This window comes from Gymnogyps californianus, chromosome 8 (assembly GCF_018139145.2).
Source record: "Gymnogyps californianus isolate 813 chromosome 8, ASM1813914v2, whole genome shotgun sequence".
In the NCBI taxonomy this organism is placed as follows: Eukaryota; Metazoa; Chordata; class Aves; order Accipitriformes; family Cathartidae; genus Gymnogyps; species Gymnogyps californianus.
The window spans coordinates 3891925-3904464 of record NC_059478.1 but is presented as its reverse complement, the minus strand read 5'-3'; the positions used below and the strand labels follow the sequence as shown (position 1 = coordinate 3904464).

Below are 12540 nucleotides of genomic sequence, written 5' to 3'. Positions count from 1 at the left end.
AAAGAGAACTAAATAAATCGCAGAGATTCTGGCTTGGGCTCGGTGCAGATAATTGGATTGTGGGTTTGTGCTGCCTGTGTGCAATGCGTTTTATGTACCGAACCAAAAATTTGGGACGGGAGTAGCTTGCAAAGCTCTTCTTCAGTTGCAGAGTGAACCCGGCAGAGCACAGGCAGTGGGAGCTGGAGGAGACAGATCCTCCTGCCGTCGACCTGCCTGCGGATCGGGATGTTGGCTGTTTGCAGCCAGTTTTTAAACAGCGTGCTTCCAAATGTGTCAAAGAAAACTACAGAGATGTTCTGGTTTTGAAATGACGGGTGTTCATTGTATCCAGGCAACTCCTCAGAATAAATTCCTTTAACAAGAAGTATGACATTTAGGTTACTGGGACAGTGGGGTTGTCCAGAACTTGCGTGATAGGATCCAACGTGGGGAAACCGCTGCCCTTAGCACCTTCGAAGCAAAGCGCTCCCAACGCTGTAGGTGGCTGGCTGTATTTACAGCTTGCACGTTTTGAGGACGGGGCAGGGTGGATAATTTTAAAACGTCGGAAGGACCAGCTGTCGGCAGCCGGGGAAGGTGAAATGCTGCGAAAGTAGGGCCGTGGGCAGAGGGGAGCAAACCCCTTGCGTAGGGAAGAGGGCATCGAAGCTGTGTAGGCTTTTCTAAAGGGGAGAGCTTGGCTGCTCTATGACCTGCTGAGACTCCAGGCAGTGTCTTTCAAAGTTACTCTCTCTTCTGACTGCTGAAAAAAAGCTTTGAGATACGGCTCCCAAAGGTGAAAAAAGTGTGTATCATTTTATTGGTGAGGGGTTTTCAAGTCACTGTGGTTTTGAAGTGACTTTAAAAGTCCACTGCAAAAGTGAGTTTTGAAGTCCAGTTTTGGAGCAGGGTGAGGCTGCCGCGTGTCTCTTAAGCTCTTGGGGTTGGCACTAATGTTTTAAGGAAGCAAATGCTGTTTTAAAGCCTTTCCTGGTCCGTAGCTTCCTGAATGCCAGTTCCTCTTCTGGATCTGTTGGCAGGGCTGTAAATGCAAGCGGCACCAGCCTCGCACGGGCTTTCCCAGCTGCTGGTGTGTTTCTATAAAAGCTTTGTTAAGGATGGGGCAGGTGGGACAGAGCAAGTCTCTTGGCAAGCACAGGTTTTAGGACTGAACGTATTCCTAACAGGAAGACAATTAGCAACTTTTTAGTAAGTACCTGGTTTAGGGAACAATGCACAAGGTGAAATAAAAAATAAAGCCTTTAATACAAGGAGCAATAATATTTAAAGTTCATTTGCAGATGCAGTGATTAATATGGAAACTTCTTAATTGCAACAGTTGAATTCTTAATTTCTTTCCACGTGCACAACTTTCAGCTCTTCTGAAATTATATCTCCGGGTCTTTAGTGTTAGACTTCTGAACGAAAGCAGATGGGAAGATGCCTATCTTCCCGTTGCACTGGCCTTCTAACCAGTCTTCATTCACTGGAAGATAAAACGGACACCATTTTTTGTCACCCTAGGGATATACAGGAGCATAACAACCTCCACGTGCTACAGACGGGCCCGAGATCACCATTTTAAGGTTTTCTGCTGATAAACCTTTTAGCCATGCTAGAGCCTGGCAGAGGAGGAAAGGGGCTGAGGAGGAATGAGGTAGAGAGCAAAGTTGTAAGGTAAGAGAGAATGCCCTGCCGAACGAAGGTGGGAAAAGTAGATCAAACTAGAGACCAAGGGGCTTAGGAACTGCCTTGAATAGAAGACAGTGGAAGCAAAGTGAGTGTGGAGAGCAAGGAAACGATCTGAGACCTTGGGCTGTCCTCTTCAAGATGCCAACTGAAGTGTAGTGTCACCTGCTCTTCCATGTTCGTATCAAAAAAAGAAAACCCAAAACAAAACCCAAAAGCCTCTGCTACCCTGCGTTGAGTAAAGCTTCGGAGCTCTGAAAACTCTTGCTGTGGGGATCCAAGCGAGGTGAGAACCAACTTTTTAATGGGAAATACTTAGCTCGGCAGTGAAGGGGAGAGTAGCATTTTGGGGTGGGGGAATCATCTGTGTTGTATGGTACAAAAACTCACCTGCACAGCAGTAGAGGGGGGACTGTGATTGCTTGTGTACTGCTGCCGAGGCCTGCCTGCCAGCACAAATTGGTGACAGAGCTACGTATAGTGAAGTATCATAACTTTTTTGCCTTTAAAACTATTTCTGATGTCTGGATTTCACTCAGAGGCTCAACTGAGGAGGGAAACAGATGCCCTGTGCAGGGTCTGTACGTAATTCTTCACCTGATACGGGCTCACCGGCAGCTTTTGCTGAAGCACGGTAACTTTGTCCTCCCTCCTGTGTGTTCTGCACAGGCTTGAAAGGATCCGACTCAAACGTATGCTAGATCTTGCGGAGTTTTAGTCTGTATTGAAGCCTCAATTCTCATAGAAGCACTGAAGACTAATATTGAAGAGGATTGAAGCTAATGGAAGATTGTACCCTTAAAAAGAAAACCAGCCAGAAAAAGGTGCCAGGTGAGAGGACTGGGAGTAAGAGCATTCTCCCATTGCGGGGGTGGCAGCCAAAAATGAGGCATCTCCTTTAAAAAACAAACTGTGATCACTGAGCTTAAACACGGCTCAAGTGAAACTCTCCCACCTTGAAAGCGTTTGGGGAAGGGGGTGGCAGAAACAGGGGTGCGATGGCAAATGCGTTGGCAGAAGTGATGTGTAACGCTGACACGTGGGCGGGAAGCCCACGGTGGAGCTGGAGGAGCTCTGCCGCCGCTGCAGCGCAACGGAGAAAGCAATCTTGCAGACTTCAGGTCCTGCTTGTCTTGTGGCTCCAGAGAATTGGCTGGTAAGCTGAAAACCCTCTCCGTCAGGAGCGTGCAAAGCAGAGGGTAGAAACTCCTCGGCAGGTTGGATTTCTTTTTTTGCCCTTCATGGGGATGGAGCAAATTTGCCCCGTGAAACTGGAAGCTCGGTGACACAGCTCTTAGTGACGCGAAGGAAAGCAACTCTCGTACGTGTGCTTGGGTTGTCCTTTCCCCTGGCTTCCACCTGCCACCCCGGGCTCATGCAGTCTCTGCAAGCTGCTTTTCTAACCTGTCTGGTAAGCGCAAACTTTCTACGAGTGCCCTGCGGCGGAAATCTGAGCAGCCTGTTTTCCATCTAAAGGTAGCAAACTGCGACTTGCAGGAGGAGAAGTTTGCTGTCAGTGGAGGCTGCCTGAGCCAGGCTGTTGCTCTGCAGGTCCCCAGCATGAAACAGTTTGCTTTTGGAGGAAAGGAGGATTCAGGGAAAGAGATCAACATCCCTGGTGAAGCTTGTAGGCTCCACTGAAGAACATGCATCTGGTGTCTGACCTGAGAGTTTTTGGCCTGACTGGCAGATGTTGGGAACCCACAGCTTCCACTGAACTGAGCAGCAGCTGCTCCAGGCGCTCGGCACCTTAGGGTGCCGTTCTCTCACCAGAGCTGGGAGGTCCCTCCCCTCCCCTCCCCTGTCGCAGCAGGAGCACGATTACCTTTGGATAAAACCAGTATCACGTCTCCCGCCTGAAACTCCAGGTCTTCGGGTTGGGTGGCTTCGTAACTGTACTGCGCCACGACTTGGGTTGGCCCCGTCTCCTCCGGCGTTGCCTCCCGCGGTGACTCCTCTGGTTTGCTGTCTGGTAAAAACCCCTCTCCCTAGGGCAGGAAATAAGCCGGTAAGGACGCCTTTTGGCTTCACCTTTTTCTTTGTACCAGGGTAAGAGAGACAAGCTCTGCTTCTCCTCTTCGCCCGCTCTTTGCTCCTCTGCCTTTCAAGAAGTCGCTGGCTTGCTTTGAAAGCCGCAAGCCTGCGCTCGCGGCAAGGAAAGCGAAGGCAACGTCTGCTCAGGTTCCTTGCCGGGAGCGGGCAGAGGAGGTGGCCGCCACTGCTAGCTGTCACTGACCTCTGTGATATCGCACCAGACTGTCAGACAGTTGTCCTTGCTCTGGCTCCAAGCCGCCTCCAGGTTCACCGCGCTCAGAGTCACCAGCGCTTGGCTCTCCGCAGGCTTGTACCTGGGTGCGCAGAGGACGCGGGGTAAGGATGGGAGCCCCAAAAACACGGCTCCCGCTGCCCGCAGCGGGCAGCGCCTCACCTCAGCTGCATGTGCTCGGGCTGGAGCTCCAGTTTCTTGCAAACCAGGTCCAGGAGCTCCGTGTAGGAGAGGCCTGGCTCGACTTGCAGGGCGACCGTGTATTTGTAATGCACCTTGAGGACGCGGGGGCTGGAGACGGCTGCTTCGGCCTCCTGCGGGTGGTAAACTGGATGTCAGAGCTTGCGTGGCTCGGTGAGGGCAGGGAGGGGGACCGGGATGTGGAAACTGTGGGTGCCTGAGTCAAATCTGAGCTGCGGGGCATCAGCTGGCTGCTGGTCAGGGAGACATCTCTGCTAGCGTGTGCAGCCTTTGGTACTTCCCTCGGGGCAGGTCAGCGTTCGTGCCACCCAAGCTGTAGTTGGATGTGCGGCTGGTTGGCAGCCCTGGGCTTGTCCCAGGAGAGAGCGCAGTAATAGATTAGGCACTTAGTAACCAAACTGCAGCTTTTGGGTGGCCGAATTCGACGTGTGTCCACCCTCCAACCCCCTCATTCTTTTTTTTTTTGAGTTGGGATTGTCGTGTTTTCCCATCTTCTCCCCCCAGCGTGACCTTCTGATGCGCTGACCCTGCCCAGGAGCATGTGCGTTACAGCCAAGCTCTCTCCTATTTCTCCTTTCTCAAGTGCTGCAGGTCAACGAAGGTGAGAGTCGTACAAGGGCTCTGCTGACAGCCCGGGTCCACCGGGGAGTGGACCTGGAGGAGAACTCCCAAAAAGCAGCCCTAGTCTCCTGGTTGGGTCCTGAGGACCTGCTGGGAGCTCCTGAATGATGAAAACCTGAAACACTTCCCGGGCTGTGGTGCTCGCCGGGCATGCCAGCACCTTTCAACGTGCAGTAAGTGCAGATTTGCAACACCAACAGGACCTCGGGGTCTGCGTTACCTTTGCTGTGTCTCTCGGCTGCGTCAGAGTAGGTGGAGCGTAGTCTGTGATGGAAGAAAGAGGTGGCTCAGCAAGTGGGACAGGATAAGCGTGGCTGCTCTGTGCCTAAATACACGTTCAGATCTCCTGCAGCCCCTCTCCTCGACACCCATCGTTATCTGCAGCAACACCAACCGACCCTGGAGCCAGCGGTGGTCCCTTGAATGGGTGCAGCATCAGCTGCGATGGGGTTCAGCCGTAAGATTTAGATAGAACCACCGAGCAGAGGTTTGGGCTCTGTGCCTTCCCTCTTATAGGGATGGGAGCTTTAGGGGTGGGGACGTCTTTCCTGGGTGGATTTTTTAAAAAAATAAATACGTGAGCCGCTGGTTTTAGTGTCTTTGCTCTTCTGGTATCCCTAGGTCCACACTGAAAACCGGAGGCAATCCCTGTCCTTCACCGGGGTTGTAAAGCTAAATTCAGACCTCCAGGTAGGGTGATTTCATGCAGGTTTGTTGCAGTCTCTTCACAAGGATTTGCTCTACGTTTTGTCAGTGCTTTGACACGACTGCGCTCGTTAGGGGAAGAGACAGAGCTACGCTGTTGAACGCGGTCCTGCTGCTAGATCTGCGATGGCTTTTGGTGCCATAAAGATGCTCTTTGAGGTTGTTGGGTCCCTGAGCTTTTTACCCTTAAGTCCCATGAGCCACAGCCATCTTCTGTATCAGCTTTACTACTGGACTGCCTGTGAGGCGGCTCTGCTTGGGACACAAGCCCTGTCCTGTCATTAATGGTCTTTTGGTCCACCTTTCCCCACCACCGACTGGCTCAGGCCCACCTCAGAGCAGCGGGCTTGGCAATTGGTTGTCCAAATATTCCTTTTTCTTTTTTTTTTTTTTTTTTTTTTTTTTTTGGCAGGTTGGCCGTCGATAGCCAGAATAAACTGCAGCGGGTTAACACCCGTGTGGTACGGTCTCTGCACGGTGAAATTTTCTACCCCAAATGGGTTTTTCCTGCAGCGGTATGAGCTCGCAGCTCACGCACCGCGTGATGCTTTCTAAGAGAGGGCAGCTTGCAACGCTTCCTCCCAGCTCTTCGTTTCAGCTCGCGTTCTCGCACGCCTGTGACAGGCGTGCTTCCCAGCTTTAAACAGCAATTTCAGACCGTGCTCCTGCGCACTCCCGCAGCAGCGCAGATGCAGGCGGCAGAGCCCTGTTTCGGCTTCCCAGCACCCTGAACCAACTGTGCTGGGGGCGATGTGGTGGCCCTGGTGCTACCAACCCTGCCCCAGGCCTGGGACGTGGGACACCAGGTAGCATGGGCCAGCAATCCCTTCCTAGGGCAACCGCAGCTCTTTCAAACCTAGCCCAGCTCACGGCAGCGCTAAAACCATCACAGGTGCTCTGCTCTAAGGAGAAGCCTGTAAGGAACCTTCTACTCCAAGACTTGGGCAAGCTGGTCACGCCCGTTCCTATCCCCAGGCCCTTTTTCCCGTTAGTCGCTGTGCTAATTAAGAGCACGGAGGGACTTGCTTTCCTCAGGGATCCACGTGCTCCATTTTACTCCGTCCTCAGCACTGCGGTTGCTGTCTCTGCCTCCCGCTTTAATGTCTCCCCATCCTTGACTGCAAATGGGTCTGGGAAGGAGACGGAGATGAGCCCCAGCCCTGGTCTTAAAGCGTGAGGACGCGGCACTGAGGAAACCATCTCAAACCTGCTGCCGGGGGTTTCGCCCCTAATGCACCCCCGTCCCTTCAGCTCCCCGTCCCTGACCTGGTGCTGGCCGCCGCGGCTTCTCTGGAGCGGTGGAGGTGGGTGATTCTGGGATCTCGTCTTCAAGAAGGGTTTCTTCCTGTGCCAGATGGGAAGAAGGTAGTGCTGTCAATCCCACCCTTCCTACGGGAGCTGGGATGCTGCTGCCTTGTGGAACCACCCCCACCACCCCCAACCCGCTATTTTCCCAAGGTCTGCTTGGGGTCTTGAACTGGGGAGGGGTGACTTCGCTACCCTTTATCTCACCGGCATTGCCAACGACCACCCGACCATCAACACAGCATCAGCCTAGATTTTGCAGGTCCCAGCTCATGTCGAGGTGACCGTGAGCCAGAGGAACCAAGCCCAGCATTACGAGGGGGAGGGAGTTGCAGGTATGGGTCCTGCTGGAAGGCCCAGAATAGGTGGTGGGTGAATGTGTGGGCATCTGCCCTCCCCAGGACACCATCTCCTCCTGGGCCTCCTCACCTGGATATGCATCTTGTTCTGGAGCTCCATGGGCTCGAGGTAGTTGCAGGGGACGATCCCTTTCTGCGGGGGAAGGAGAGACGAGTGGGGATTGCTTGGCAAGGAGGCAACCCACTGCTGGAGGACACAGCTGAGCTTGTCCTCGCCCTGCCCTGCATCCAGGAGAGTCCCTGAGGCTTGAAGGTTAGTTGCTGCAAGTTGGATGGGTTTCACTGAACCCCGTGGCCTAAGCCAGGGTGGACATAAGGGACTTTTAAGTCAGAAACTCGTTTAGTTGCTGACGGCAAGGCTTTGCCCTGCAAGTCCTCTGCAGAACCTCACAGCGTCCGCCCCATCGTCTGCCCCCTCCCGCCAAGCACGCCCCTGGTACCTTTCCGTTGAACATCACCGTAGCCCAGTTGTCCTTCTCTTTCTTCAGGACAAAGACAATGTTTCCCGGCAGGACCTGCAGCTCCTCAGCGGTCTCGGGGATGAACTCGTACAGGACGCGGTGCGGCTGCCCTTTGAGGGCCCTGGGTGCGGGAGCAGCGGAGGGGTGAGGAAGGCGGGTGACATCGTTGTTTTACTTTGTAGGGGGAACGCAGACCTCTGTCTCCTTGTTTCTACGATCCTTTCCCCGTCCCCCCTGAGTTTTGGTTGCCGGCTGGGCGCTCGGCTGCGATGGTGCGGGATGGGGTTGGACCTGGCTGCGTGGGTTAGCAGCGTTGTCCATCCTTCATCCAACTTACCTGAGGATTTCTGGGGTCTTGGGTCTGGGTGGAGGACCAGAGGCCTGCCAACAAGAAGACAAAAAGAACATTATCAGTAATCTGGAGGATTTCGGTTGCTTTGCAGAAATGTCCTGCAGCCTTCTACCATGCCTGCCACCACCCCTACGCGGTTCCTTCCTCCCCGTGCTGGTGTCAGGTCAGACGATTTGAACCTAAAGGGAGTCTTTTGCCGCTTGGCAGCCGGCTGCGGTAGGTTTTCGGCTCTCTGCCACCCTGATGTGTAAAGCAGCTGCCTTAAGTGCCGTGAGGAATATCACTGGCTTTGCTCCTTCTAAGGAGCAGTTTCCAAATCCTTCCACCTGCGGTTGGTTTTCAGAGGCACAGTCCTGTTTTCACTCGTGATTTTGGTTTCAGCTCGCAAAGGGCTGAGATCAGGGATTTGAGATCAGCTGGTTTAAACTAAGTTGTGCTTCCCTGTATCTTCCCATTACCGTGCTTGTAAAATCCCGTGCTGCTGTCGTAGTGCTTTACGGTCTCTCCTGCCTAAGTAATTTAAGGTCTCTGATGGATTTTATCAGCCCTCTGAAGAAGCTACTTGAAATAGGCCTGACTCCTGTAGCAAGATGTCAACACTTGGCTGCATTGAGAAGAGCGTCTTTTATCTTGCGTAATGGTGTTGTAGGCTGCAGCGGCTGCGCTTCCCCATATCCTCTCGGAAAGCTCCTGTAAAAACTCTCGGGCGCCTTTAGAGATGGAAAGATGCTGCTACATCATCTGGAAAATGGCACGGAAAATGCGAAGGGCTTCGGGAACTGGGAGGAGGATGGAGAATGAAAGCAGAACTGTTCTTGTTTCTCCGCTCGAGCTTAGACAGATGAACCCTAATGAATCGTACGGGGAGGGTCTGAGACAGCTCCCTGCCGAAAGCCGTCACCCCGCAGCAACGGCGGGGGCAGAGGATGTGCCACCAGGCCACTACTTCCCCGTTCAGTGAACCAGCGTAACCTCAACCACAGCCGTAGGTGGGTTTGGGCTGCGCTTGCTGATGATGCAGAGAGCAGCTGAGATGTGGGGGCAGCGTCTGCCTCCTCCCCGCGGCAGCAGCGGAAAGTTCACGGCGGTGACGCTGCTGTTTGCTCCCCACTGTGAGCCAGGGCCCTTGGCAAGCTGCGGGATGATACCCATCCCCACGTCCTCCTGAGCTTTTGCCGAGGATGCCGTTCACCAGTGGTGCCTTACCTGTGGTTGGAGCGGAGCAAATCCTGAAAAATCATCCTTGTCCACCACAGACGCCACCACCTAGAGCCAAAGACAGACAGGTAGTGACTTGGTGCTTGTACGCCTCTCTTAGACCTCTGATGTCCACCCTCCTCCTTTGCTGGTGGCCAAGCCAAGTTCCTCAGCATGCTTCAGGTTCAAGAGAGGCTGTGATTTTAGGCTAAGCATCCCTGACTGCAGGCTGAGTGCTGCTGGCACCAAAACTCACCTCTCAGCTGTGGTAAGTTCTCAGCTCTTGCCCTCACTGTTACTGTGGTTAGAGTCATTATAACCTAAAAGCTTCCCTGTATGTTTTAATCACAAATGTTGAAGGGAGCCAAAGCGTCCAACTCACGCCCTTACCTCCTATAGGTGACTTTAAACGTAATTTAGAAAGTTCATAAATGTTTGTGTGCGTGGTTCTGGGGTTCCCCTGACACCCAAGGAGCTGCTTGGCTCTCGGTCATCCGATTCCCCAGTGCCTGCACAAACCGATGGTTCCCTTTCCGGAGGAGCGCTGCCTCCCAGGACCTGAGCCCAAGGGTGATATCCCAGTGCTTGGATTTTGCACACTCATGGGAGAAAAGCTTGCTCGCTTATCTGAGCTGAAAAGCCCCTTTCAAACGGAGCAGGGGAAGAACGGGAGGTTGCTTGTGGGTGTCAGATGTTAAATAGCTTCTTTCCACCACCACCACCCCCCACCCCGAAAATATCTTGGCTTGAGTCGAAGCTCCACTGGGACCTTTCCAGCTCGTTGCTGACTGACTGTCCCTCATGTCTCGCTAAGGAGAGAACCTGCAAATAGGCCATGCTCTGCAGAAACATGCTTTTAGCTCCTCTGTTCTTGCAGAGTCCCTGTTCCCCACGAGACCCCTACATGCCATCCCTCCCTCCCTCCACCCCTGGGGGGGATGCCCGAGGCATGAACCAGCTCCATATCTCTGGCTGCCCACCAGGCAGCAGATAGCAGCTCGGAGGGGTGGTGAGGGGGTGGTCAGCAGCTCTCCTCAGCCCACAGGCTTGGCCCAAATAAATAAGAGATTTCTTTCTTACCGTAGCCTTTCCCAGGTAGTCCTTCTTCTCCAGCTGAGCCACTTGCTTTTCGTTTGGTCTAAACAGCTTCCCCGCGGGAACGGCCACCAGCTCGTAGAGCTTCTGCTTCTGTAGCACAGAGAAGTCATCACGCTCTTCAGAGGTGAGAGCAGGGACTGCTTAATGTCCCCTTCCTTCTACCTCCGGGGTTAAGGTCTCGCTCCATAAAGTCAAAACACCACCGTGACAGCCCAACCCCAGCCCTGACATGCTCCATGTAACCCGGTCGTCCCATCCCTGCCTCCCCAGTGACCCAAAGCTCTTCCCACCAACTCGTGTCTCACTATGACAGCCACATTTTGCTCAGCCCGCTGTTTTTTTTTCTCCTGCTCTGCTAAAGCCGTAGCTAAAAGGTGGTTTCTCTGTCACTGGGATTTTTCTCCCTCCTCCCTGTGGGGCTGCCGTGAGCAAACACGGCGGCTGTAAGACCTGCTCCTCCTTACCAGGATGGCTTCCATCGCCCTGTCGATCTTCTTGTGCTGGGGCTCACTCTTCATGCTCACGGCCAGCGTCAGGTGCTCCTCAGCTTTCTTCCAGTCCTCCATCGTGGCGTACACCAGCGCAATGTTGTAGAGTATCTGCCGGAGGGATGGGAGCAAGGAAATGAGCTCTTAGAGCAGCCGGACCGTTGCAAGGAGCGGGGTGAAGGAGAGGACAGCGGGGTGGTGGCACCGCACAGAGCACTGCACCAGCTTGCTTGCTTTTTTGCGAGGCACAAAGAGAGGTTGGCTGCCGCCTTAGATTTCTTGAGACACTGAACAACCCTTTGGGATCAAAACTGCCGGACAAGTCTTTCTCACCTCACAAGCAAAGAGCCTGTACCGCAGCCCCAGGATCTTGTAGTCGATGAGCTGGTTGCCTCGCAGCTGGGCCAGCGCCTCTTTGAAATCCTTGATGGCCTTTTCATGGCTGTGGAGCAGAGGACAAGGGCGTCATCACCTCACGGTGGCACTCTGGCTGCCTGGTACCCCTCGCAGCTGCCTCTAAGTCTTTACTTAAACTTGTTTGAGTTTAGTTGGGTCTCTCCTATCTCCTTGTAGTGTTTTTGGACACTCCAGGGGGAGGAGAGATGCTCTAAGGCCGGTGTTAATCCCAAGACTGCACTGCTGATGAACAGGAGCCTGTTTTACCTCCAGGGGTTGCAATTTGGCCCCTGGGGTACCGACCTGCCTGGGGCCGTCCTCAGCGAAGGCTGGCATCTCCACAAGCGGCAAAACCGAAATGTTAAAGCCCTCCACTCACTTCTGCCTCCGGTAAAACACGGTCCCCCGCTGGAAATAAGCCACTGCCAGGTGCTTGTCGCAGCCGATACTCCGGGTGAATGCCTGCACGGAGGTAGGATTGGGGGCGAAAAGGGGTGAGAAGGGAAGACCTTTAAAAAACTGAGGGCGTAGAGCGGTTATACCTGTCCTGCTTTAGCGAAGTGGCCTAAGCTGGGCTCTGTGGGCTACGTCTCCCTACAGCGTTGGGCACTGGGTGGTGGAGCCTGTACCAGGCTCCTAATTTTTTTGAGCCACTGCCTGCTCGGCAGCTTAGGGCCCTGTGGTCACTTCTGGGAGGGAGGGAGCGCAAGTAGCAAGCCGTGCACCTCTTCTGCTGCGTCGCCTCTGATTCACCGAGAAAACAGGTTCAGCAGGGACAGCCCAGGGGTGTCACGCTTCATCCCAGCTTTAAAAGGTCCCGAATCCTTCCCTTAGTCAGACCGTGGCCCTTAATTTCTCCCTTTCCCACCGCGATCCATCTGTCCGGCAGGTCTGCGTGCAAACTCGCTGGCGCCTGCAAGCGGGGTAGTGACTGTACGGGCGGTACCTTACCTCCTCCGCCTCGGCCAGCTTCCCTAGAACAAGGTGGATGCAGCCGATGTTAAAGCAGATTTTGGCAGAGGGGTTCTGGACGGCCGTGAAGGCATCCAGGGCTGCCCTCCACCCCTTCCCGTCCGCCGCGCACACCCCTTCTTGCCACAGCCGGATCGTCTCCACCAGGGACATGGCGCGGTGGGAGCGGGGCGCGGGGTCCCCGGCCGCGTCGTGGGTCTCGCCCTTCTCCTCGTCCTTCCTTGCGGTGCTGCTCGGTCTCTCTCTAGCTCCCTTCTGCCGGTACTTCTGCCTTCCCCACTGCCCGTGTCGCAAACCTGGCAGGAAGTGGCCTCAGTCACGTCAGTGAAACGCGGCCCCGGGATGGGGAAGTGGGGCAGAAGCTGCCTCTGCCGCAGCGCGTTTCCACGCTGCGCTGCCGCGGGTTGCGCGCCAGGTCCTCTCTGGCAGCCGCTCCTCGCCTCTTTGG

The 12540-nt window shown here is 54.4% G+C and overlaps 1 protein-coding gene across 2 annotated transcripts; it reads right to left on the bottom strand.

Moving 5' to 3' along the window:
* Positions 1-1248: 1248 nt before the first annotated feature.
* On the bottom strand, positions 1249-12252 carry NCF2 (neutrophil cytosolic factor 2). Of its 2 annotated transcripts, XM_050901064.1 has the most exons (15): positions 12072-12252; positions 11500-11582; positions 11058-11166; positions 10701-10835; positions 10219-10326; positions 9148-9207; positions 7927-7970; positions 7569-7710; positions 7199-7261; positions 6731-6809; positions 4980-5023; positions 4100-4251; positions 3908-4019; positions 3497-3659; positions 1249-1468 (listed from the first exon to the last, which is right to left on the bottom strand). In XM_050901064.1, exons 1-15 carry the CDS (start codon positions 12243-12245, stop codon positions 1371-1373), a joined length of 1566 nt encoding a protein of 521 aa, XP_050757021.1. In that variant the 5' UTR covers positions 12246-12252; the 3' UTR covers positions 1249-1370. The 2 variants fall into 2 exon arrangements, with proteins under 2 accessions (XP_050757021.1, XP_050757022.1); XM_050901065.1 differs by lacking the exon at positions 4980-5023 and having other exon boundaries at positions 4100-4248; positions 6702-6809.
* Between the last annotated feature and the right edge of the window lie 288 nt (positions 12253-12540).

Bases quoted from the DNA above. Each gene is read 5' to 3' on its own strand.
- NCF2 (XM_050901064.1), bottom strand. From the start codon at position 12,245: ATGTCCCTGGTGGAGACGATCCGGCTGTGGCAAGAAGGGGTGTGCGCG. The intron at 3,660-3,907 runs GTCAGTGACAGC...TTCCTGCCCTAG, and splicing joins TCTGGTGCGATATCACAGAG to GGAGAGGGGTTTTTACCAGA. The intron at 1,469-3,496 runs GTAATCGTGCTC...TTTATCTTCCAG, and splicing joins GATACTGGTTTTATCCAAAG to TGAATGAAGACTGGTTAGAA.